Raw genomic sequence first — 25,005 nt, forward strand, 5'->3', positions numbered from 1 at the left:
AATGTGATGCAGGACGATACACAGCAGGGCAATGCAAGGCAGGTTGAAGCAATGCAGGGTGGTGCAAGGCTGGGAGATGGAAAGCAGGGTGGTGCAGGGCAGGGCAAAGCAATGCAAGGTGATGCGATGCAGGGTGATGTGAGGCGATGCAATTCAGGGCAACTCAATGCAGGGTGATGCAATACAACGCGATGCAGGGCGATGCGATGCAAAGCAATGCACGGCAGGGTGATCCAAGGCGATGCGGGGCGACGCGAGGCGATGCGGCGCCAGCGGGGTGATGCCACGGCAGGCGAGGCGATGCCCCTCTCTGCGCCCGGCTGTGCTCCTCGGCCCACCGCGGCGGCTGGCGATGCTTCATTTGAATTCTCGCCTCTCTCTCTTCGCAGATAAGGAGCCCGCGCCATGCAGTCCTTTCGAGAAAGGTGTGGTTTCCATGGCAACCAGCAGAGCTACCAGCCGACTTCACAAGATACATCACGCCTGGAGAATTACAGGCATCAAAGTCAGGCAGGGCCAAACTGTGAGCGGCAGAGGCTGGTGGCGAAGGAGTACTACAGTCAGCAGCAACTGCCATACTCGGGCTACGAGAACAGCACCGTGGAGAAATATCACCGGGGGAACAAGCAATTAGCAGGGCAGCAGCTGCAAGGCAGGCCAGCCTTTTCCAATTACGCCGTGCAGGAGAACAGCCCCTACCCGGCCCGTTATTCGGGGGATGAGAGCTTGCAGGCGTGGGGCGGCCAGCCGCAGGCGCTGCCCGGTGGCGTGGCCAAATATGAGGACAACCTGATGAAGAAGACGGCGGCGCTGGCGGGTGGGCGGCCGTACCATGAGCCAGCGGCCGCCCCGCTGCCCTTCCGGACTCACTTTCAGCAACAACAGCAGCAGCAGCAGCAGCAGCAGCCGCAGCAGCCGCCCGCGCTCCCCTACCCCAAGCTGCAACGGCAGAAGCTGCCAAACGACGTGTCCTCGCCCATGCCCTTCTCGCAGAGCCCCCACTTTGGGCAGCACTCGCAGTCTTTCCCCGCCTCCTCCACTTACTCCTCGGTGCCAGGGGGCAGCCAGGCAGCGCACTCCTACAAGAGCTGCACGGCCCCCTCGGGGCAGCCGCCGCTGGAGCGGCCCCTGGGCAATGCCGCCAGCCTAGCCCCTGGCCCCCGGGTGCCCAACCTGCATGGCTACCAGCCCAACCGCATCGGCTACGAGCAGCCCCCGCAGCAGCCCCCGCAGCCCCCGCAGCCGCCGCCGCCACAGCCCCCGCAGCCGCCGCAGCCGCCGCAGCCGCCGCAGCCCATGCAGGGGCGGCACCACGCCCCAGAGACCCTCCACTACCAAAACCTGGCTAAGTATCAACATTACAACCAGCCGGGCCAGACCTACTGCCAGGGGGACGCACCGCCTGTCCGCACGCCGGAGCAGTACTACCAGACCTTCAGCCCCAGCGCCAGCCACTCGCCGGCTCGCTCCGTCGGCAGGTCCCCGTCCTACAGCTCCACTCCCTCCCCGCTGATGCCCAACCTAGAGAACTTCCAGTACAGCCAGCAGCCCATGAGCACCGGCGCCTTCCCGGCTGGCATCGCCGACCACAGTCATTTCATGCCACTGCTGAACCCTTCTCCCACCGACGGGACGAGCCCCGACGCTCAATCTGGGAACTGCAAAAACTTGCAGAAGGAGAAGCTGCCTGAAAACCTGCTATCAGACCTGAGCCTGCAAAGCCTGACGGCGCTCACCTCCCAGGTCGAGAACATCTCCAACACTGTCCAGCAGCTGCTGCTCTCCAAAGCTGCTGTGCCCCAGAAAAAGGGCATCAAGACCCCAGCGAGGACGCCTGAGCAGCTCAAGGGGCAGCACTGCAGCCCTGAGAGCAGCACCTACTCAGCAGAGCAGGTCGGGACCCCCCTGTCTGACCCGCTGAGCACCCCCCAGTCTGTTCATGCTGAGACTCAAGACGCTGACTATCTCAGCGGGTCGGAGGACCAGCTGGAGAGGAGTTTCCTCTACTGCAACCAGAACCGCAGCCCTGCCCATGTCAACAGCAACTCCAAGGCAAAGCCTGAGTCGGTGTCTACCTGTTCCGTGACCTCCCCAGATGACATGTCCACCAAATCAGATGACTCCTTCCAGAGCATCCACGCCAGCCTGCCCTTGGAGACCTTCACCAAGTATGTGACCAACGAACGGGACTGTCCCCGGCTGCTCCTCAGTGCCCTGTCCCAGGAGGAGCTGGCTTCTGAGATCATCGTCCTGCAGGATGCCATCAGCGAGAAGGCAGACAAAGCCTGGGCCAACTCTCCCATGCTGAGCAAGGAGGCCACCAAGTCCCCCTTCCAGCTGGAGAACCACCGGCCCTGCCTGGACTCCATGGTGAAAGGCACCTGGCCCAGCCAGGGTGACTCCAGCACACTCACCGAGCCCCTAAAGATGGACAAGGCTTCAGGGGCCAGCACGGGGAAGGACTTTGGTGAGGAGGTATACGAGGGCCCCCAGGTGGAATTCACAGCCACCGAGACCAAGGACACACTGAAGGATGCTACCCCACTGGCCTTCAACTCCAAGCCCAGCATCCCAGCAGCAACATCAAGCGCAGGAGCTGCCAGCTATAGCTGCTACTCCAACACCACAGCCAACTCAGTGGGGTCCGAGAACACCATGGAGAACTTCGAGTGGCCGGAGGAGAGCCTGGGTGAGGCGTGCCTGCGGTGGAAGGAGCTGCAAGCCACTGACCTCCCAAAGGGCTTGTTCCCCAGCAAATTGGTGGGCTCCTGCAAGGAGAAAAAAAATGCCTGCGGCTTGGATCTGTGCGACGGCAAGCAGCCGTCCAAGAGCGAGCCAGCCCGGGACTTCAGCCAGCAGGCAATGGAGGAGGAGGAGGAGACACTGACCTACGATGAAGCGGCAAAGGCAGATAGCGAAAGGTGGCTACAGGACACACGGCACTGCTGCTCAGCTGGGGACTTCAGCGAGATCCCCATCATCTCCTCACCAGAGCTGAAGGAATCAGACCTGGAGGCGGAGGAGTACTCTTCGCTCTGTGAGCTGGCTGGCTCGGAGCAGAAGTCAGTGACTTACGATGCCTCATCGCCCAAACCCCCAGAGATGCCGGCTGTGCTCTCCTCCAGCGAGGTGCCCGTGTCTGCCGAGGAGACCGTCAGCACAGTGGAGAAGGAGAGCTCAGCTCCCGCCACGCGCCTCTCTGGCCAGTCAGTCATCCTGCTGGGCCCTGCCGTGGGCACAGAGACCAAGGTGAAGAGCTGGTTCAAGTCCTCCCTGCCTCACATCCAGCCTGAGGAGGGTGGCGGAGAGGCAACGTCCCACCCGGAGGCGGCCGATGCCGAATCTGTCCCACCAGTCCCGGCGAAGCAGCAACTCCCTGAAAATGTATTGGGGAAGACGAAGCCCATCTCACGGGGCAAGAGCCTCCGGAACAAGAGGGTGTACTGCCGGCTGCCAGAGGGGGCTGGCCCTGGCAGCACCGTGCCGAGCCCCTACGATGACCTGCCGGCAGCCGGCGGGGTGGTCAGCACCTGCCTGGGGCCAGACGGCCAGGTGGACATCCCGAGCAAGAACGCCCACAGCCAAACCCCCCGGTTTCCAGCTGAGGGTCTGCCGGCGCGCATGTGCACCCGCTCCTTCACTGCCCTCGCCGAGCCCCGCGCCCCAGCCCCGCTGGAGGGGCTGAAGGCGCCCACGCACCAGGAGAAGCTGGGGAAGAAGCCCGCCTGTGGCGTGAAGCAGCGAGTGGCTTTCAAAGCCAGGAAGCGCAGCAGCCGGCCGGCTCCCAAAGTGGTCCAAAACGCCGGCGATGCCGCCCTCCTCGTGCCTGGCTTGGTGACAGTGGAGGAGGCAGCAGGGCCAATGCCACTGGAGGGGGACGCGGTGGCAGTTGGGGAGAGGGACCAGCGGTCGATGATCCTGCGCTCACGGACAAAGACACAGGAGGTTTTCTACACCAAGAGGCGGCGGGGCAAGCGAGCTGCTGATGTCCGGCTGAAGAACTGCAAGGCACCCAAGAAGCTCATCTCCAACAACCACCTTCCACCCACCTTCAAGCTGGCAGCCCCGGGCAGCCCCCACAAAGAGAGCAAGGTGGGTGCCCGGATGAAGCTGCCCAAAACGGGACCGGGCATGGGGGGCAAGATGTCTGAGCGACCCCTGCACTCGCTGAAGAGGAAGTCCACCTTCATGTCCCCCATCCCCACCAAGAAGAGGAACCTGGTCCTGCGGAGCAACAGTGGCAGCATGAAGGAGGAGAAGCCAGAGGCTCCCCCGAGCCTCTTCAAGAAGATGCCTGTGGCCAAGAAGGTGAAAGCCAAGCTGCCCCCAAAGAGCTCTGGCGAAGCCGTCCCGAAGCCTCCTCCACCGAAGGAGGCCCCTGATGTCTGCATCAAGATCACCTCCCGGGCGGCCTTCCAGGAGGCCACCAAGACCAAAGTGCTGCCTCCCCGCAAGGGCCGTGGCCTCAAGCTGGAGGCCATCGTCCAGAAGATCACCTCGCCCAACCTGAAGAAGTTTGCCTGCAAACCAGCAGCCACGGCGGCAGCCACGGCAGCTGCTTACGGCACCTCCCTGTGCCCAGCGGGCGCGGAGAGGGAGCGGGCGGTGAAGCACAGCGGGGTGGGCCTGGCAGTGGGTGACGTGCGGCTGCCCAAGCCGGCTGCGATGCAGAAGGCACCCACCGTGCCGATGGCCGAGCAGCTCTGCCGCAACCCCAATGGGCGAGCGCTGAAGGGGAAGCTGGGCTGCGGGAAGAAGCTTTCTGCTGAGGGCTGCCAGGGTGAGGCTTGTGCGCCAGCGCCGGGGGGCCAGCCCGGCTCCACCGCGGCAGCCAAGAGCCTGGGGCTGCTTCCCAAGAAGAGGAACCGCAAGGGCAAAGCGGCGGCGTTGGGAATGGCCAAGGCGCCCTTGGGCCCCATGGCACCGCCGCTGCCCCGGGAGCACGCGGCCGGCCCGGGTGGCGGGGAGGAGGTGCCGCGGGAAGGAAAGAAACCAAAGAGCGAGGAGAAGGAGGCGGGAGGCGGCGAGGGCTCCCATGAGGGACGCTCGGCTGCCGGACCAGCGCGGGGGCCGAAGCCGCGGGCCAACCACTCCAACTACAATGGCTACTCCAAGCGGCAGCGGAAGCGTCTGGCCCACGGCAAAGCCAAGGCGGTGCCGGCACGGTGCAAGAGCCGCGGCAAACGGCGGCGGCAGAACCAGCAAGCCCCGCTGCTGGACCCCGCCGAGCCCGAGATCCGGCTGAAGTACATCTCCTGCAAGCGGCTGCGGGCAGACAGCCGGGCTCCCCCCTTTGCCCCCTACATCCGCGTGGAGCGGCGCGGCGAGTTCGCCACCACCTGCACCGTCATCAACTCGCCCAGCGAGGAAGCCCGGCTGCAACGGGGACCGGCCGGCCCCGCACCGCGACCGCGGGCGGCCCTGCCCGCCTCCTCCACCATGCACATGGGGCCGGTGGTGTCGAAGGCGCTGAACGCCGCCTGCCTGGTCTGCTGCCTCTGCCGCAACCCCGCCAACTACAAGGACCTGGGGGACCTCTGCGGGCCCTACTACCCCGAGGACTGTCTGCCCAAGAAGAAGTCGCGACTGAAGGAGAAGGCACGGGTGGAGACGCCGGGCGAGGACGCCATCCTCCCCGCCGTAGCCGAGCGGGCATCCCGAGGGACTGAGGGCAGCTGCGGTGCCGGCAGCAAGGCAGCGCGGCCGGAGGGTGCCGCCGAGGCGGCCAAGCAGAACACGCTGCGCTCCAGCCCGCGGGGCATGTTTCGGAGGCTGCAGAGCTGCTACTGCTGTGACGAGAGGACAGAGGGCGAGGAAGTGGCCGAAAAGCCCCGGCGGCACGAATGTCACAAGGCCGAGTCGCTGCCGCAGGAGCCGGCGGGCGACACGCAGGAGCACTGGCTGCACGAGGCCTGTGCCGTATGGACCGCTGGGGTTTTCCTGGTGGCGGGGAAGCTCTACGGGCTGCAGGAGGCCCTCAAGGCGGCTGCCGACCTGGTAAGAGCTCAGCTGCCCACCCGGCACAGCACCCCGGGGCAGCAGCTCCCGCTGGCCTCCTCCAGCCAAAGCCATTCCCGTAGTTTTGCCTCCAGCTGGGATGAGACTAGGGTTAGCCCTCGAGCCTCCAGGCACAAGTCGCCCTGGGAAAGCAAAGCGGGTGTTAGGTGCCATGAACCCTGCTGGCTTTCCACGAGATTTGTACCACTGCGTCTCTGATAGCACCTAAAACTTCCCCTTTTAGGCATAGAAACTTACTTGTGGTGTTGTGCTTCGGGAGGGTGGCAGGGCCGCCTCAGGACCGTGAGGATGCTGAGCCCGCTGGGTCACGTCCCCCAGCCCAGCCGTGCGTCACGTGGGGTGGTTGGAGAGGGGCAGCAGCCTGGAAGGAAGGATGGAAGACAAAAATGCATGTGACATAGCCTGATGCCACAGCAATGGGCAGCAGGGGAAGGGGAGCTGGAGGGACATAGCAGCCCTGCCCTGCTCCTCTCTCAGATTGAGTGGGGCATGAGGGAGAACACTGCTGGGAAACTGCCACAGGGACAAGGGGTTTTGTGCTGAGGAGCGGGAGGGGATGGACACCAGGCAGGGGGCCTGCAGCAATGCCCCCCTTACCAGGTTTGGAGCTGGCTGCCTCCAGCCTGCCGTCCCCAGGCGTGCATGCTCCCAGGCTGCTGCCCTCTCCGTGCCCGTGCCGTGGGGCTCAGGGGGTCCCATCGCTGTAGCACCTGCTGGGAATGCAGCAGGAGTTGGGGAAACACCATGGTCTTCTGCCACTGAGCCATAGCAGGGCCCAGGTCATGTCCCTTCACCTCCCGCCCCATGGAGAGAGGCTGCGGGCTCGGTGCCATCCAGGGGAGCGGTACGGTGGGAAGAAACCTAATGGGAGGGTGGAGATGGCCAAGCGGGAGGTGTGCTGGCACGGGAGGAAGGATGCTGCCCGGGAGGAGGCAGTGTGGGGCTGGAGAGGCGCAGGGATGCCAGGGCCATTGGAGCGCTTTGCTCTCACGCTGGGTTCTGACGGGGTCTCTCTGTCTCTCTGCATCTCTCCTTCCCTGCTCCAAATTCGTGGGTGCATTTAAAGAAGTGCTCGAGCTGCCAGCAAGCGGGAGCCACGGTGGGCTGCTGCCAGAAGGGGTGTCCCCACACCTACCACTACGCGTGTGCCATCGACACAGGTGAGCCCTGGTGCGAGGACCCTCAGCATCCTCCGACTCGGCTGGGCTGGCCACTCCGCAACACTCAAACCCACCCAAGGTCAGAGTGGGCTTGCTGCTCCTTGTGTGCTGGGATGGCAGTTTCGGTGTCCTGAGTTTGTTTGGCCTCAGCTGAACCCTTCATGCAAACACTGTGCTGGGTCCGGATGGTGGTGGGAAGCCATGGGCTGGGAAGGATGCTGTCCTACAGCATGGAGGGCTTTGCTGACATGGCCTTCTCTCCTCACAGGTTGCTTATTAACCGAAGAGAGCTTCTCTCTGAAATGTCCCAAACATAAGGTAAGCCCCCAGTGCCCCGCAATGCGCTAAAGCCCCCCAGGGTAGGAGGACCCGCTTTCAGATCACATCCCCTTGGGGACACCCTGCTCCGTAATGACCACATCCCCCTGGGGACATCCCGCTCTGTAGCTACCATGTTCCCCTAGACACCTCACTCTAGTGACCACATCTCCTGAGGACACCCCACTCCATGGTGACCACATCCCTCGGGGACACCCCACCGCACAGCACGGGGCATCGTGGGGGGGGATGTCACATCCCTGGGGGACATCGGTCCCCCCAGGATGCTTCAGCTATGAGGCAGGCAAGTGGGTGCTGGGTCTGGACCCCTAGCCCGGCCTGGGGTGGCGGGGGGGGGCAATAATTGAAACCTGCATCTCGGTGGGTGCTGCTGGGGTGATCAGACTCCCCGCTGCGGGATCCCCAGGCTGACCCCCCCCTTTTCCCCGCAGAGGCAGCCGTGTGTAGCGCCCGGGGGCATCTGCCCCGCTGCCAGCGAGGGACCCGGCGGAGGAGGCAGCGCCCTGGGAGCGAGGGATTTGGGTAGCTGCCCCACCACGGGAGGGCGCTCTGCTGCTGCCCCCTCCCCACCAGCCCCCGAGCCCGATCCGGGCACACCAAGTCCAGCGCCGGGTTTTCAACCCCTGGTAAAACCCGGTGCCGGAGCCGGAATGGGATCCCCCGGCTGCACAGGGGGAGGGAGGGATGGGGGGGGGCCGTGGAGAAGGAGGTCCCGGCGATGTTGTCTTACTTGGAGCCACGGACCCCGCTGTGGGTCCTGGTTCTCCATATCACACTGATCTGATCTGAGATGTTGCCTTCAGCAAACCTCACGGTGTCTGTCTGTATATACGTGCGGCGGAGAAAAAGAAAAAAAAAAAAAAGACAAAAAGACAAAAAAAAGAAGAAAAAACAAAAAAAAAAGGAGAAAAAAAACAACAAAAAGACAAACAACGGCCTGCTGTTTGAAACACCACTCTGCTTTATCTGTTTTGTTCTTCCATCTCCTGTCTGCTCCCACCCTGTCTGTCCTGGGGTCCCAACGCCTGCTAGGTCCCCACCAGGGCGAGGGGTGCTGGACCAGACTGGTGGGAGCCCACCGGGCTGCCTCTGCCCCACTCCATCCCGCTGAACCCCAGCCCATTGTGTCTACCGCCCTTCTGCTTTGAGGGGCACAGGCGCTGCTGGGCTGGTGACACTGGGTCCTGCTCTCTGGGACCCCAAAACCCGTCCTGCTCCCTCTGCTCAGCCTCACCAGCACGTCCTCTGTGGCTCCTCTTGCTGGGGACAGGCTTCGCTCCCTGCATTTGTGCAAACCCCATGGTTCTGGGTGCAAACCCCCATAGCTCTGGGTGCAAATCCCACAGTTCTGAGTGCAAACCCCATGATTCTGGGTGCAAACCCAATGGTTCTGGGTGCAAACTCCATAGCTCTGGGTGCAAATCCCATAGCTCTGGGTGCAAATCCCACAGCTCTGGGTGCAAATCCCACAGTTCTGAGTGCAAACCCCATGGTTCTGGGTGCAAACTCCATAACTCTGGGTGCAAACCTTGTAGCTCTGGATGCTGAACCCCAGATTTTTATCCTGGAGCAAGAGGGTGCAAGCAGCTCAGAAACGGCTTCCAGCAGAGTCCTGCTGGAGGAGGAGGCATTCGCTTCCTCCCTCTGCAAAGCCCTGGCTCATCTTTTGCTGCTTTGGGTGCTGAGTTCACTCAGTTCCTTCAGCTTTTGCTTCCCTTCCCGGCCACCTCTGAGGAGCTGGGATCGCCCTTTGCCTGTGTCCCCATGGGGTCCCCTGTGTGACTCCCCAATCTCTGCGCCCCAGTCCAAGTAGCAACCAACCAACCCAGGGTGACTCAGCCCCCAAAGCCCATCCTAAAAGCATCCTAAAAGCCCATCCTAAAAGCAGAGCCGCCAGCTGTCCCCCGTCCTGCGGCACATCCTGCAAAACTCTGGCCCCATCTGTGTCCCCCCAAACCCCACAGACCCAGCACCCCGTGTCCCCGCCGGCTGTCGCGTCCCCCTCCGTCCCACCCTCAAGGTTTGCTGGCCACACAATGTCTGTCGTTTCAGCAGCTTGTCTCGGACACGGGAGCGAAAAAACACAAAAAAGGAGGGAGGGGGGAGAGAAAGAATAATAAAAATAAAAGAAAAAAATAAAATAAAAAAACCCGGTGTCCCTGGCAGTGTTGCCTGAAATCTGGCTATTTTTAGTGACATCTTGTACATATGACTGTAAAATGGTAAACCGTGTGTATTATATATTGCCTCATTATATAGTGTATATATATGTATACATATACATATATATAATATATATGAAGACTGTAAATGTTAAGACTAGTGTTCTTATTAGTATATTGCTTCACACTGAAGATTGTGTGTAACAAGCTGTTTCTAAAAGATGTTTATTTTCCTTAAGAGTAAAAAACAGGTCATTGCATTCAGAGCGTCAATAAAGATACAACGATTGTTTTGGAAGTACGTGGCGCCCCACTCGTGGCCTCTCTTTCTCCAGGGGGGTCCCTCTAGGCTGTGCCCCCCTGTGTCCCCAGGTGCCACCTGCACCGAGGGTCTCGCTGGAGGGCTGGGTTGGAGGGGACACCGCGGTGGGGATGGAGTTGGGGTGGGGTTGACAGGAGCCCCACTGGATCGTGGGGTAAGAATGAGTGTTTGGGGTCACTTGGTACCCAATGTCCCCATCCCTGCCACCTTTGTCCCTCTCCCCATCCCATGCAGCCCATCCCAGCTGGGGTGCTCAGACCAAGGGGGTAACCAGCTGGGGGTCCCCTTGCCCCTAGCCAGGCTCGGTGTGCCCCCCAGGTTCGGTGTCTGTCCCCATGCCCCCAGTCCAGCACACAGCAGTATAAATAATCAGCTTTAATTGTCTGTACAAAACTCTCCAACTATGAAAATACTGTTTAAAAAGGCAAAGGGGAGTGGGAGGGAACTGAGGGAGGAGAGGGGGGGGCTATATACAAGGAGGGGGGTCAGCAAGGGGCTGGGGGCACCCACCAGCCCCCCCGGGAGCCCCATGCCACCCTGCCAGCCCTTCTAAAGCGCTGGCGGCAGCTCCTCACTGGGGTGGGGACGGGGGGTGCTGGAGTCCCCTCTTGCCATGGTGGGGACAGGGACACCAGGAGAGGGAGGGGAGGGGGAGCGCCCAGCGTGTGCTGGGGCACTGGGGCTACTGGGGGGGCACTGGGGCGCGCTGGTTCAGCATCCCAGCGCCGTGCAATACTGTGACAGTGTCACTAGAGGTCCCCACCTCCCGTCACCCAAGCAGGCTGGGGACAGGGACAGAGCCCTGGGGTGGCTGAGCCCCCACCAGGGGTGCCCCACGCGTGGCTGCCCAGGCACCAGGCATCTCCCTGCTCCTCCCACCCCCCCACCTTGCAAACTGCTCCCTAACACAGTGGGGAAACTGAGGCACGCGCCTCCCTGCCACCTCCCGCGCAGGGGGGCTGGCAGCGTGCCCCCCAGCTCCCCGCTAGCCCGACGTGACGGTGGTGCCGCTGCCCAGCTTGATGATCATCTGCTGGCAGTCGTGCAGCGTCCGTTTGTCCCCCAGCTTCTCCAGGGTGCGAGCGGCCTCGGCCAACATCCCCACGCGCTGGCCGGGGCCCGAGAGGAAGCTGGGTGGGAGGTAGCAGCAGGCCAGCAGCAGGGCCTCGGCGTGCTCCCGCGGCGTGGGGTGGCTCTCCGGCTCGCCGGCTGCAAGGGAGAGGGGGGGTCAGCACCCTGGAAGCCACCAACCCTCCCTCGGATGCTCTGGCATGGTGACGGGGCTGTTCACCCGCGCTAGAGAAGGTGCCACCACCGGAGGATGGCCCCGTGAGAACCTCGTGAGGTGCAAGGTCCTACACGTGGGTTGGGCCAATCCCCAATTTCAATCCAGGCTGGGGGATGAAGCCCTGAGGAGAAGGACTTCGGGTTGCTGGCTGATGAGAAGCTCAACGTGAGCCGGCGATGTGTGCTCGCAGCCCAGAAACCAACCGTGTCCTGGGCTGCATCAAAAGAAGCGTGGCCAGCAGGGGATTCTGCCCCTCTGTTCCTCTCTGTGAGACCTCATCTGGAGGACTGGGTCCAGTTCTGGAATCCTCAGCGTAAGGAGGAGATGGAGCTGTTGGAACGAGCTCAAAGGAGGCTACAGAGATGATCAGAGGGCTGGAGCACCTCCCATATGAGGACAGGCTGAGAGAGTTGGGGTTATTCAGCCTGGAGAAGAGAAGGGTCTGAGGAGACCTTAGAGTGACCTTATAGCGTACCTGAAGGGGCTACGAGAGAGCTGGGGAGGGACTGTTTACAAAGGAACATGATGATAAGGACGAGGGGTAACGGGTATAAACTGGAGAGGGGCAGATTTAGGCTACACATAAGGAGGGAATTCTTCACCATGAGGGCGGTGAGGCCCTGGCACAGGTTGCTCAGGGAGGTTGTGGCTGCCCCACACCTGGAGGTGTTCAAGGCCAGGCTGGATGGGGCCTTGAGCAGCCTGATCTACTGGGAGGTGTCCCTGCCCATGGCAGGAGGTGGAACTAGATGATCTTTAATGTCCCTTCCAACCCAGCTATTCTATGATTCTATGGAAGCCCCAGTGCAACACCACCCGGCACTGCTGGGCTGCTGTGGGTGGTGAGCAGGGTGTCCCACCCCGTGTCCCACCTGGTTTGCTGCCTTGCACCCCTCTTCTCCGCAGGCTGCGATCCAGCAGCTGGTGCGTGCGTGTGGGGCTGGCCCGAGCCATGAGCCTGGCGGTGGCTTCATGCAGGAATACCTGGAAGGGGGGAGACAGCGATGACGGGTGGGCGCAAGGGATGAGCGGAGCCACTAGGATGAGGGGCAAGGGGCTCACCCGGCGCATGGCGGGGCGGAGGGTCTGGGCCAAGCGCCGCAGGCTGCTGAGATCCTGCTGGAAGCCGCGGAGCTCGAGGGCGGACGCCTGGTAGAGGCAGCTGCGCTGCTGGCTGACGCTCATCTGCTGCTGCCACAGGTTGGTGCGGGTGACGAGGAGCAGGTCACACAGCAGGAGCTGGACAGCCTGGGGTTGTGGGGGGAGGCGAAGAGAGGTGGGTGAGCTGGGAGACAGACAGACAGACAGACAGACTCGGGGGTGGCCGAGGGCGTCCCTGCGGGCAGGCGATGCTGCGCGGGGCCCCCGCCGGGCTGCACGGCAGGGGCATTGCACTCCCAGTCTGACACATGCAATGCAACTACAATGCACCCCTGCGAGGGCCGGGGGCACCTCCCGCGAGGGCTGGGCGCTCCCCTCGCCCCCCACCCCGGCTCACCTTGTCGATGGTGCCCTTGGTGGGGCTGCCGAGCTCCAGGCTCTCCCGCAGGCAGCTGCTGGCCTTCTCGCAGTGGTTCAGGCTGGCCTGACTCCCATCCTGCTTGCTCAGCATCGCCCGGACGGCCCTGAAGGAGTGCAGGGCGGCGCGGGGCAGGGGCTTCCTGCAGGGTGGGGGGCACACGGTAACTTGGAAGCCCCACAGCACATGTGGGGCGGCACGGCCACAGTGCTCAGTGGGTTAGCAAGGGCTGTGCCAACCCAAAAAGGATGCAATGCGTGCGATGAATTGTCACCCGCCTGTCCCCGACACCCCCCAGACTCACTCCGAGCTCTGCAGCGCCCGGGGCATGGTCTCCACCAGCGGGTAGAGGCGTTCAGCCCCCTCCTCGTCTCCTTGCAGCCAGTGGATAACTGTGCCAATGAGGGATGCCCACCACTTGGACACGGGGTCGGTACCTGTGGGGCAGGAGCAATACAAGAGAAGGGTGTCATAGAATCATAGAGTTATAGAAACACCAGGTTGGAAAAGACCCACTGGATCATCGAGTCCAACCATTCCCATCAATCACTAAACCATGTCCCTCAGCACCTCATCCACCCATCCCTTAAACCCCTCCAAGGAAGGTGACTCAACCCCCTCCCTGGGCAGCCTCTGCCAGTGCCCAATGACCCTTTTCGTGATATATTTTTTCCTGATGTCCAGCCTGAACCTCCCCTGGCAGAGGTGTCCATCTCCCCTGCGCTTCTCACCTGTGACAGCCGCCAAGCCAGAGCTGATGGAGGGCGCGGGACCAGGAGCACCACTGGTGTTGGAGCAGCCGTTGAGCAGCTGGAGGTACTCAAGAGCATCGGAGAAGCGCCTGCTGTGAGAGGAGTGATGAGCGAGGTCAAAGCTTTGCAGCAGGAGGAGGGAGCAGGGTGCCCACCCCAGCTCTTACCCCTCTCCCTGGGCAGCGGGGCGGCCGGGCTCAGGCATGGCCACGCAGCACAGCGCCTTCTCCAGGAGGTGCTCACGGAAGAGTTGGGTCACCTGCGCCAGCGGGTCCACTGCGGCACAGAGGGGCAGTGAGCGGAGACGCCCGCATCCCAAAACGGGGGTCCGGGGGGGTTGGGAGGCAGCAGGGTTACCTGGATTCCCAGCAGAGCTGTAGATGGTCTCCCTAGGGACACCCTTGACAGCCCAGTCTCCATCAACGAAAAAGCGGTGGCCCAAGGGGTGGCAGAGCCACTGCATGGCAGGGGGCACGGCCCCTCCGTGGGACAGGGCTACACGTCGGGCGCTGCAGAGGAAGGGGCGCTGCGGGGAGAGCGGGGGGTCAGGGGGCACCCAGCACGTTCCCCTCCCTGTCCCACGGCAGCAGAGGCTGCTCTGTACTCACTGCCAAGAAGTGGAAGCAGCGGTGCAGGCTGGCCTTGACCCGCAGGGCGGCCGCCACGTAGATCTCGGCCAGGGCGGCCACGGAGATGGCATCGCCGGCACACTCAGCCAGGTTGACGGCACTCAGCGCCAGGTTGATGGCCAGCAGGTGCCCCCCAGCCTGCTTCCCTGCGGGAAAGGGGTGCTTAGGGGGGGACATGGGGCTCAGGAGGGGATGGGGGGGCTCAGGAGGAGATGAGGGGCTCAGGAGGAGATGGGGGGGCTCAGGAGGAGATGGGGGGGCTCAGGGGGGCTGCAGGCACTGGGGGGATGTGGGTGCAGGGAGGATGTGGGTATGGGGAAAGACACGAGGTGCAGGGGGGTCGTGGGTGCAGAGAGGGATGTGGGGCACAGCGGGGGACGCGGGTGCAGGGAGAATGTGGGGTGCAGGGGGGATGCGGACACATGGGGGATGAGGGGCGCAGGAGCTAGGAGGGGCGCAGGGGGGGTGCAGGTCCCAGAGGGTCCCGTCCTCCAGCCCCCCGTGGCGCGGGGCCCTACCTGCGAGGTGCAGCTGGTGCAGGCGGTGATAAGCCATGGCGGCGTCGCGGGCGCTCTGGCGGACGTGGTCGCGGGGCGGGGGGTCTCGGCGCAGCCCCCCGGCGCGGGCGGCCAGCCAGCGACCCACCCAGAGGCGCTGCAGCAGGTGCCGCAGGAGCGTCCAGAGCAGGCTGCAGGCCAGGTCCCCGTGCGAGGCCGGCAGCGGCCGTCCCAGCGCCCCCAGCGCCGTCCGCAGGTGCTGGGCACCCTGAGCAAAGTCCCCCTGCACCCCAAGAGAGGGGTCAGGGCGTGGGCGTGGTCAAAGGGAGGGGGTGTGGTTATATGGGGAGGGGGCGTGGTTATATGGGGAGGGGGCGTGGTTATATGGGGAGGGGGCGTGGTCATGGGTGAGCTAAGAGGAAGGAGGCGGGGCCAAATGAAATGGGCGGGGCTACAGAGGTAGGAAGAGCTGCGATAGGTCAGCTTAGAGCAGGTGAGCGGGGCTAGCCCAGGTGGGAAGGTGGGGCTAGGGGAGTGGGCGGGGCTTATCACAGCACTGAGCCAATGGGGTCAGCCCAGGTGAGGCGGGGCTAAGGTGGGGTGGGTGGGCTTCTGGTGGGGCTGGGCCAATGGGATGAGCCTAGAGGGAGTGGGCTGGGCTATGCCAGGTGGAGGGGGCGTGGCTAGATCCAATGGGTGTGGCCAGTGATGGATAAAGAGGTGTGGTCAGTGGGGCGTGGCTATGGTGGGCAGGGCAGATGACCTCACGTGGGGCTCACCCGGTCGAGGTCGAGGTCAGCCTGGCGGCGGTGTCGCCAGAAGAGGATGGAGGGCTCGGAGTGGGGGCGGGTGACGGGCTCCCCACAGACGAAGAGCCGCACCACCGCCCCCAGCACCAGCGCCGCGTTCAGCGCCCAGAAGGCCAGCGTGGGCCACAGCCACTGCGCCCACCCCCACGGCTCCTCTGGGGGGAGAGAGGGTCAGTGCCAACACGCTGCTGCCTCTGCCCTGCGCCCACCCACCCCAGGGTCTCCATCCTGGTGGCCTTCACTCCATGCCCACCCCAATAGCCTCCACTCCAGTGGTGTCCAACCCAACAGCCTCCACCCAATGGCCTCTGCCCCACATCCACCCAGTCACCCACCATCCCAATTGTCTCCCTTCTCAGATCCACCACAAGACCTTCCTCCTGATGGTCTTCACCCAACATCCACCATGACCACCTCCGCTTTGTCTCCATGCCAACCGGATCCATCCCTGATGGGCCCCACCCCTACAGCTTCAACCCAGGCAGCCCGTACCACACAACCACCCCAGCATCCTGCACATCCACGGTCTTCACCAGCATCCAGCCCATGCCCACCCCCCGCAGCCTCCACCTCACACCTGCCCCAGTAACCTCCATCCCTGTGCCAAACCCACCACCCCGACAGCCTCCACCCCAAGAGGCTTCACTCTAGAGCTTACCCACAGTGCCAGACTCAGCCATGATGCTCCTGCCAGGGCCAGCGGTGCCCAGGCTCCCCACCGGGGCACTGGAGCCGCGGAGGAGGGAGGCCAGGGGGTTGAAGGAGAGGCAGAGGAAGACGAAGGCGCAGAGGGCCATGCGGGAGCGGTCCAGCATGCCCTGGCTGCTGGGCGAGGGCGGTGGGTGCTCCTGCTTCACCTGCAAGGGCAGAGCGGCTGTGAGCCCTGGGGCACCGCATGGGGTACAGGCACTGGATATAGGGCACGGCAGGGGATATGGGGCAGGGCCACGGGGATGGGACACGGGCATGGGACAGAGGGGCATGGGACAAAGGGCACAGCATGGGGTACAGGGCATGGGACACAGACAGAAGATACAGGGCATGGAGAGCAGGGTACAGGCATGGGGCACATCTTCGGGGTACAGAGCATGGAGCATGGGGCACTGCACCCCAGAATGCCCCCCCCGCCCCTCCTTCCAGCCCCAGATTGCATAAGGAACAGCCACGGGGAGCAAGGGCTCTCGGCTCCTCTGCCAGTGCTGGTATCTGGCGCACTTTGTTCTTGGCACCCCCGGGGTCGTGCAGCAATGGGTCCCCCTAACCCACTCGGGGTGGGTGCTCCCCCCGGGTCCCTCCCCACCTTGCCGTGGTCACAGAGGGGGCTGTCGGGCTCCGAGTCGCTGCTGCTGTTGCTGCTGCCCCCGCTGAGCGAGAGCGGGCTGCTGTGGGACGGCGAGCCCACGTCTGACGGTGGTGGCGTCAGCATCTCCATCACCTCCGCCTTCACCACCTCCATGGGGGCCTCTGCCTTGGCCCCACCACTGCAGGAGGCCACCAGGTCCTTCAGGGGCTCTGCGGAGAGGACAGCAAGCTGAGGGGATCCGAGGGGGAACAGCAGCCCCGGCACCGAGGCTGAGCCCCCCGGGACCACTCACTGTTCTTCTGCATGGCCATCTTGAGGGTGAGGTTCTCCTGCTTCAGCTTCTGGTTGCTCTGCTGTAGGAAGCGGATGTACTCGATCGCCTTCCTCAGAACTGCCGACTTGTTGAGCTGCCGGCGGACAGGGATGGCTCAGACGGAATGCTGGGCGAAGCTCCTCCTTGCCCCCTCTTACCCCACCACCCCCGGCCTCCCACCTTGGCCTCGGTGCCGACCACCAGGTCCTTGAGCTCCACGATCTTGTCGTTGATGGAGGAGCGGTAGCGTTTCTCGATGGCGTTGTGCGCCGTGCGCTTCTCCCCCCGGCTCTGCACCAGCGCTGGTTTCCCGCTGGGCGCCAGCCGGTTGATGGGCAGCTTCTCAGCATCCACCACCAGCGGCACCGTGGCCAGGATGGTCCCTCCGCTCACCAGCGCCTGCAGACGGGCAGGGTGGCATTGCTGGGGGTCCCCAAGCATCCCCTCCACCCCAGAGCTCCCCGCTGGTGGGACTCGATGATACGATGGGTCTTTTCCAACCTGGTGATTCTATGATTCTATGACCTACCGGCACCTGCAGTGGGGTGGCAGAGCTGCTGGCGCTGGTGGCCAGGGAGGCGATGCTGGAGGTCTTGGCGCTGCCAGCATCCGTTTTGACGGCCGTCAGCAGCAGGGAGTCAGCCTTGATGAAATGGGGCTGCAGCAGGACCTGGGGGGCAGAGAGAGTCACCAGGGCTGGAGGGAACCACTGGGACCCCCAACCCTTGCCCGGGGCTTACCGGCACTGGCTGGATCTGGGGCGTGACAGGCTGGGCAGCAGGGGCCAGGAGCTGCTGGGGTGCCACGCTCTGCACGGGGCCAGGCAGCGCCACGGGCTGGCTCGGCTGCGGGGTGGGCAGCGGGCTGGGCAGGGTCTGTCCCGCAGCCCCAGGCTGCACGGCTGGGCACGGAGCAGAGGACAGCGTTACGAGACCCCTGCCACCAGCCCAACCCTATCCCGCAGGGATGCATCCAGCGCGAACCCCCCCTCCCCATCCGGAGAGCCCCAACCCACCCTGCACCCCCAAATCCTCACCGGAGAAGCCGTGCTGGTTCTGGTAGCCCCCCAAGGGCTGGGGACTGAACTGGCCTGGGGACGCGGGGACGAAGCTGGGGGCCAGCATCACTCCGGGCTGGCTGCTGGGCACGGCCGCCGGCTCCTCCTTGACGCTCGGGGCTGGCGTGGGCAGGATTGGGGCTGGGGGCTGCGGGGCGAAGGTTGCCAGCCCGGGGGGCCCCGGGTAGACGCTGCCAGCCGGGGTGGCGGGGGGCGCATTGCTGGGTCCCAGGTAGGAGCTGAGGGGGTCTGGGGTCGGGGGGAGCCCCCCGGGCACTGCGCTGTCGGGGGCACCGAATGGCGAGTCAAACAGCCTCGAGAAGTCGTTGTCCGGCGTGTTTAACAGCTGGAGCATGTCTGCAAAACAGCCCCCCACCCCGCGCCGTCAGCCGGTCACAGAGTCATGGAATGGTTTGGGTTGGAAGGGACCTCAAAACCCACCTAATTCCAACTCCTGCCATGGGCAGGGACACCCTCCAAGGGATCAGGGGCTCCAAGCCCCATCCAACCTGGCCTTGAACCCCTCCAGGGATGGGGCAGCCACAATTTCTCCAGGCAGCCCCGGCCAGGGCCTCTCCACCCTCACAGCAAAACATTTCTTCCCAAGATTTTTGTCTCAATCTCCCCTCTTTCAGCTGAAAACCATTCCCCTGCATCCTACCTCTGCACTCCCTGATTGAAATCCCTTCTTCAGCTTTCCTGGAGCTCCTTTCAGTACTGGTGGCTGCTCTAAGATCTCTCTGGAATCTTCTCTTCTCCAGCTTGCTCTGGCCCCACGCGTCCCAAGGGGCCCCTGAAGCTACTGGGCTGGCCCCATGCTGCCCACTCCACAGCTTTGGGGCAGTATCTCCATAACCCAGGGCCAAAATACTCCAAAAGCCAAGGAATCTGCTCTGCCCTGCTCCTCACAGCCTCCTGGACACCCTGCCTGTGGGGAAACTGAGGCACGGTGTTGGCAGTGGGGGTGCTGGGATCTGGTCCCCAGGTGGAGGAAGGCAAAGACGCACTTGGGTCAGCCCGTTTATTTATCCATTCTAGGAAACCTTGACAAACCTCACAAAAGATCAAGGGAGGGGAGGTGTGCTCAGGCTGGGACACCCCCATGCCACATGGAGGGCAGCTGAGCAAGTGGGTGCCCCCCTGCTGTACCCCAATGTCCACAGACCCCAGGGTGCCCCCCCCACTGTACCCCCATGTCCACAGACCCCAGGGTGCACCCCTGCTGTACCCCCATGTCTATAGACCCTAGGGTGCCCCCCCCGCTGCACCCCCACGTCCACAGATCCCAGGATGTCCCTGCACTGTACCCCCATCTCCACAGACCCCAGGGTGCCCCCCCACTGTACCCCATGTCTATAGACCCCAGGGTGCCCCCCTAGCGTACCCCCATCTCCACAGATCCCAGGGTGCCCCCCTGCTGTACCCCCATATCTATAGACCCCAGGGTGTCCCCCCAGCGTACCCCCATCTCCACAGATCCCAGGATGCCCCCCTGCTGTACCCCCATCTCCACAGACCCCAGGGTGCCCCCCCACTGTACCCCATGTCTATAGACCCCAGGGTGCCCCCCCAGCGTACCCCCATCTCCACAGATCCCAGGATGCCCCCCTGCTGTACCCCCATATCTATAGACCCCAGGGTGCCCCCCCAGCGTACCCCCATCTCCACAGACCCAAGGGTGTCCCTCTGCTGTACCCCCATATCCATACACCCCAGGGTGTCCCCCCTGCTGTACCCTCATATCTATAGACCCCAGGATGCTCTCTCCCATACCCCCATATCCACAGACCCCAGGGTTGGTTCCACCCCCCCCCATACCCCCATCTCCACAGACCAGCCTCCCTATGGGGTGCAGCACCCCTAGGGTGACGGTGCCAGGCGAGGAGGAGGATGGTGAGGAGCGGGTACCTTGGACGCCGTGCTCCATGCCGGTGGGGCTGGGGGGCTCCCCAGAGGCAGCTTTGCCCCCCAGCCCAGCCCCGTGCCAGCCCACGCCGAGGCACCGGGATATTTTAAAGGCGAGTTGCGGCCTCCTCCCCGCCAGCCCTCCCCAGCGCTGCCCACGCCAGCCCTGGCTGGCGGCCGGCCATGGGGTGATGCGACTCCGCCAATCGCCACCCGCGCGCCCGCTGGCCGCCCGCCGCCCCGGCAGCCCCGCCAAGGTGAGCCGGGCAGCGGGGGCACTGCCGGACAGCCACCCGTAACCCCAGCTCCATGCGGTTACTCGGGGTCAGACGCCGTTAACCCCTTCGTCCTGCGCCCCGTCACCCCCTCGCCTCCATCCATCCTGCCATGACGTCCCTCGCTCCATGGCGAACCAGCTCCAGGGGCTCCAGGCAGCCCCATTTCCCACCCCCAAAGACATCCAGACCTCTCTGCGCAGGTGGGTTTCCTTCCAAAATGGGTTTCCTTCCAAAATGGGTTTCTTTTCAAGGTGGGTTCCCTGCCTTAACCTCTCCACTCAAGAGACCCCCATGCTCCCCCGTGCCAAACAAGCACTGGGGCTTCGTGCAACCCCATTTCCCACCCCAAAAAGAGATCCATCCCACTCTGCACATATGGGATTCCTTCCAAAATGGGTTTCTTTTCAAGGTAGCTTTCTTTTCAAGGTGGGTTTCTTTTCAAGGTGGGTTCCGGACCAGAGTGGGTTCCTTGCCTTAACCTCTCCACTCAAGAGACCCCCGTGCCCCCCCGTGCCGAACAAGCACTGGGGGCTTCGTGCAGCCCCATTTCCCACCCCACAAAGACATTCATCCCTTTCTGTGCAGGTGGGTTTCCTTCCAAAATGGGTTTCCTTCCAAAATGGGTTTCCTTCCAAAATGGGTTCCCTGCCTTAACCTCTCCACTCAAGAGACCCCCAAAGCTCCCCCGTGCCAAGCAAGCACTGGGGCTTAGTGCAGCCCCATTTCCCACCCCAAAAAGAGATCCATCCCACTCTGCCCATATGGGATTCCTTCCAAAACGGGTTTCTTTTCAAGGTAGCTTTCTTTTCAAGGTGAGTTTCTTTTCAAGGTGGGTTCCTTGCCCTAACCTCTCCACTCAAGAGACCCTCGTGCTCCCCCGTGCCAAACAAGCACTGGGGCTTCATGCAGCCCCATTTCCCACCCCACAAACACATTAATCCCTCTCTGAGCAGGTGGGTTTCGTTCCAAAATGGGTTTCCTTCCAAAATGGGTTTCTTTTCAAGGTGGGTTCCCTGCCTTAACCTCTCCACTCAAGAGACCCTCTGTGCTCCCCAGTGCCAAACAAGCACTGGGGGCTTCATGCAGCCCCATTTCCCACCCCACAAAGACATTCATCCCTCTCTGCACAGGTGGGATTCCTTCCAAAGTGGTTCCCTTCCAAAGTGGGTTCCCAGCCTCAACCCCTCCACCCAAGAGACCCCCAAGGCTCCCCCATGCTCCAGGGGCAAGAGAACAAAGCCAGAGGGGGGCGGGGGGCTCCCTCCTGGACCCCCATCCTGCTGCTCAGCCCTTCTATCCGCTGTGACCCACTAGGTATTTGTACCCTGTGGCACCTTCAGCAGGAAACGGGCACCTGACAGCGACACGGTTGTCCCCTCCCCATCATTTTGGGCCAGGGAAGCCCATGGGGCAGAACCTGTGGGTCCTGGCAGGTTCTGGTGATCCCTAGATGCACATCTCAGGGTAGACACCTGGGGACAAGTGGCAAACCCACAGTCTGCCCGTGCCGAAACCTTGCTGGGGCAGCCAGGTGGCACCTGGATCAGGTGTGACTGGGACGAGCCTCCAGTCCTGGGATGCCACCTCCATCCCAGCTCCTGGAGGAGAGACCATGCTGGATCCCATAGTGGGACAAGTGTTGGAGAGCTCAGCCAACTCGGCGCCCGCCTCGCCGCATGCTCCACCGGCTCTGCCAGTCCGCGCCTTCTGGCGCGGACTGGCAGAGCCGGTGGAGCATGCGGCGAGGCGGGCGTGGAGTTGGCCAAGGGCCGGGAAACCCAATTTTCAACTAAACCCATGGTAACGCTGCACCCAGCACCTGTAAGACCTTGGTGCCATGGTGGAGCTGGTTCCCTTGGGAAGCAGGTCCTCTTGGCACTGGGGAGTGGGCATCCTTGGGAAGTGGGTTTCCTTGGGAAGGTGGCACCTTTAGTCTTGGGGAGAGGGCACCCTTGGGAAGCAGATTCCCTTGGCATTGGGGTTTGGGCATCCTTGGGAAGCAGATCCCAGCTGGCACCAGGGATTGGGCATCCTTGGGAAGGAGATCCCTTGGGAGGGTGGCATCATTAGTATTGGGGAGAGGGCACCCTTGGGAAGCGGTTTCCCTTGGCATTGGGGTTTGGGCATCCTTGGGAAGCAGATCCCAGCTGGCACCAGGGATTGGGCATCCTTGGGAAGGAGATCCCTTGGGAGGGTGGCATCTTTAGTATTGGGGAGAGGGCACCCTTGGGAAGTGGTTTCTGTTGGCACTGGGGATTGGGAATCCTTGGGAAGCAGGTTCCCTTGGGAAGTGGGTGCTCTTGGCATTGAGGAGTGGGCTTCTTTGGGAAGCAGATCTCCCTTGACATTGGGGATTGGGCATCCTTGGGAAGCGGATCCCAGCTGGCACTGGGGATTGGGAATCCTTGCGAAGCAGGTTCCTGTGGGAAGCGAGCATTCTTGGCATTGGGGAGTGGGCATCCTTGGGAAGCAGATCTCCCTTGGCATTGGGGATCGGGCACCCTTGGGAAGCAGGTTTCCTTGGGAAGTGGGCACGCTTGGCACTGGGGAGTGGGCATCCTTGGGAAGTGGTTTTCCTTGGGAAGGTAGCACCTTTAGTCTTGGGGAGAGGGCACCCTTGGGAAGCGGTTTCCCTTGGCATTGGGGATTGGGCATCCTTGGGAAGCAGGTTCCCTTGGGAAGTGGGTGCTCTTGGCATTGAGGAGTGGGCTTCTTTGGGAAGCAGATCTCCCTTGACATTGGGGATTGGGCATCCTTGGGAAGCGGATCCCAGCTGGCACTGGGGATTGGGAATCCTTGCGAAGCAGGTTCTCTTGGGAAGCGAGCATTCTTGGCATTGGAGAGTGGGCATCCTGGGGAAGTGGGTTTCCTTGGGAAGGTGGCACCTTTAGTCTTGGGGAGAGGGCACCCTTGGGAAGTGGTTTCTGTTGGCATTAGGGATTGGGAATCCTTGGGAAGCAGGTTCCCTTGGGAAGTGGGCACTCTTGGCACTGGGGAGTGGGCTTCTTTGGGAAGCGGTTTTCCTTGGGAAAGTGACACCTTTAGTTTTGAGGAGAGGGCACCCTTGGGAAGCGGTTTCTCTTGGCACTGGGCATCCCTGGGAAGCAGGCTCCCTTGGCACTAGGGGTTGAGCATCCTTGGGAAGCAGCTCTCCCCTGGCTCCGGGGAGCGGGTACCGGGGGGCAGGGGCGTCCCTGGCCGGGCTCGCTCTGTCGCAGCCTCCGGGATGCTCCGCCCCGCCCCGCCCGCTCCGGCTCGGGGGAACGACCGGCAGTAACCCCGCCGGTGACGTCCCGGGGCGGGGCTGAGCCAGCCCGGGGTCCCGCTCTGCCCCCCCCGCACCGAGCCGCGCACCCAGCTCCGGTTCTACCGCGGCCCCAAAGCCTCGCACCGAGACCGGGACCGCACCGAGTCCCAACCGAGACCCGGTTCTGCCCCCCGCCGGGTCCTGGCCGTGCACCGAGCTCCAGTTTCGCCCCCCAGAACGGTTCCAAGCATGCACCGAGCCCCAGTATCGCCTCCAGCCCGGTCCCTTCCATGCACCGAGCCCCGGTTCTGCCCCAGCCCGGTTCCAAGCGTGCACCGAGCCCCGGTTCGGCCCCTAGATCGGTTCCAAGCATGCACCGAGCTCCAGTTCTGCCCCTAGATCGGTTCCAAGCATGCACCGAGCCCCGGTTCGGCCCCTAGATCGGTTCCAAGCATGCACCGAGCTCCGGTTAGGCCCCTAGATCGGTTCCAAGCACGCACCGAGCCCCGGTATCGCCCCCAGCCCGGTCCCCACCATGCACCGAGCCCCGGTTCTGCCCCCCAGCTCGGTCCTGGCCATGCACCGAGCCCCGGTATCACCCTCAGCCCGGTTCCAAGCATGCACCGAGCCCCGGTTCTGCCCCCAGCTCGGTTCCAAGCATGCACCGAGCTCCAGCTCTGCCCCTAGATCGGTTCCAAGCATGCACCGAGCCCCGGTTCGGCCCCCAGCCGGGTCCCGGCCACGCACCGAGCCCCGGTCCCGCACTGAGCTCGGTGCTACCCGTGCCCCGAGCCCCGGTTCCGCAGCCCCCCCAGCCCGGTCCCCCCCGGCTCGGGACGCACCGTCGATGTCGCTGAGCAGCGCCGAGTCGATGTCGCTGCCCCCGAGGGTCCCGGCGAGCCCGTCCAGGGCCGCCTCCTCGAAGGCGAGAGCGCTCATGGCCGCGGCTCCCGGGGCAGCGCGGGGGGACGGAGCCGCCGCCTGCCCAGCCCGGACCTGCGGGCACCGGCACGGCGGGAGGAGCGGGGGGCGGGGCCGCCGGCAGCACCGCCCCGGGACACCGGCACCCGCACCGGGACACCGGCACCCGCACCGGGACCAGCAGTGGGACCGGGATCCGCACCGGGACCGGACTGGGACCGTCAATGGGACCGGGACCCGCACTGGGACCCAAAATGGGACCAGGACCGAAAATGGGACCAGGAACCTGCACTGGGACCCACACTGGGATCCATACTGGGACCCACACTGGGATCCGCAATGGGGCTCGTAGTGGGACCAGGACCTGCACTGGGACCCGAACTAGAACCCAAAATGGGACCAGCACCGCACTGGGACCCACACTAGGATCCATACTGGGATCCACACTAGGACCCATACTGGGACCCACACCACAACCCGCAATGG

At 63.5% G+C, this 25,005-nt stretch overlaps 2 protein-coding genes and 1 long non-coding RNA gene across 6 annotated transcripts in view; 2 read left to right on the plus strand and 1 right to left on the minus strand.

The window, feature by feature from the left end:
• The window catches only part of RAI1 (retinoic acid induced 1), a 76,403-nt gene extending 68,659 nt beyond the window's left edge, over nucleotides 1-7,744 (plus strand). For both annotated transcript variants that reach the window (XM_069870389.1, XM_069870390.1), the window contains 3 exons: nucleotides 390-5,997; nucleotides 7,085-7,178; nucleotides 7,447-7,744. In XM_069870389.1, coding sequence (XP_069726490.1) covers nucleotides 406-5,997; nucleotides 7,085-7,178; nucleotides 7,447-7,526 — 5,766 coding nt within the window. In that variant the 5' untranslated portion in view covers nucleotides 390-405 and the 3' untranslated portion in view covers nucleotides 7,527-7,744. The remainder of the gene's footprint in view (nucleotides 1-389; nucleotides 5,998-7,084; nucleotides 7,179-7,446) is intronic.
• Nucleotides 7,745-7,863: 119 nt separating this feature from the next.
• On the plus strand, nucleotides 7,864-9,980 carry LOC138727714 (uncharacterized). The gene is made up of 2 exons (XR_011338609.1): nucleotides 7,864-8,988; nucleotides 9,073-9,980. It is a non-coding gene; the product is annotated as an uncharacterized lncRNA (long non-coding RNA).
• On the minus strand, nucleotides 9,889-24,566 carry SREBF1 (sterol regulatory element binding transcription factor 1). 3 transcript variants are annotated; one of them, XM_069870392.1, is made up of 19 exons: nucleotides 24,441-24,566; nucleotides 18,148-18,525; nucleotides 17,852-18,012; nucleotides 17,641-17,781; nucleotides 17,292-17,510; nucleotides 17,091-17,205; nucleotides 16,796-17,007; nucleotides 16,154-16,352; nucleotides 15,466-15,650; nucleotides 14,708-14,969; nucleotides 14,169-14,335; nucleotides 13,918-14,086; nucleotides 13,728-13,836; nucleotides 13,540-13,649; nucleotides 13,113-13,245; nucleotides 12,788-12,950; nucleotides 12,352-12,537; nucleotides 12,162-12,273; nucleotides 9,889-11,210 (listed from the first exon to the last, which is right to left on the minus strand). In XM_069870392.1, the coding sequence occupies exons 1-19, from the start codon at nucleotides 24,535-24,537 to the stop codon at nucleotides 10,987-10,989; spliced, it is 3,342 nt and encodes a 1,113-aa protein (XP_069726493.1). In that variant the 5' UTR covers nucleotides 24,538-24,566; the 3' UTR covers nucleotides 9,889-10,986. The 3 variants fall into 3 exon arrangements, with proteins under 3 accessions (XP_069726493.1, XP_069726492.1, XP_069726494.1); XM_069870391.1 differs by having other exon boundaries at nucleotides 13,540-13,652; XM_069870393.1 differs by lacking the exon at nucleotides 24,441-24,566 and adding an exon at nucleotides 20,077-20,351 and having other exon boundaries at nucleotides 13,540-13,652.
• Between the last annotated feature and the right edge of the window lie 439 nt (nucleotides 24,567-25,005).

The sequence above is a fragment of the Phaenicophaeus curvirostris genome, chromosome 16, assembly GCF_032191515.1.
Source record: "Phaenicophaeus curvirostris isolate KB17595 chromosome 16, BPBGC_Pcur_1.0, whole genome shotgun sequence".
In the NCBI taxonomy this organism is placed as follows: domain Eukaryota; kingdom Metazoa; phylum Chordata; class Aves; order Cuculiformes; family Cuculidae; genus Phaenicophaeus; species Phaenicophaeus curvirostris.

Coding starts and splice junctions, on each gene's coding strand:
- SREBF1 (XM_069870391.1), bottom strand. CDS start 24,537: ATGAGCGCTCTCGCCTTCGAGGAGGCGGCCCTGGACGGGCTCGCCGGG. Junction 15,651..16,153: donor GGCTGAGTCTGGCACTGTGG/GTAAGCTCTAGA, acceptor CTCTCCCCCCAG/AGGAGCCGTGGGGGTGGGCG. Junction 12,538..12,787: donor CCAAGGGCACCATCGACAAG/GTGAGCCGGGGT, acceptor CCACAACCCCAG/GCTGTCCAGCTCCTGCTGTG.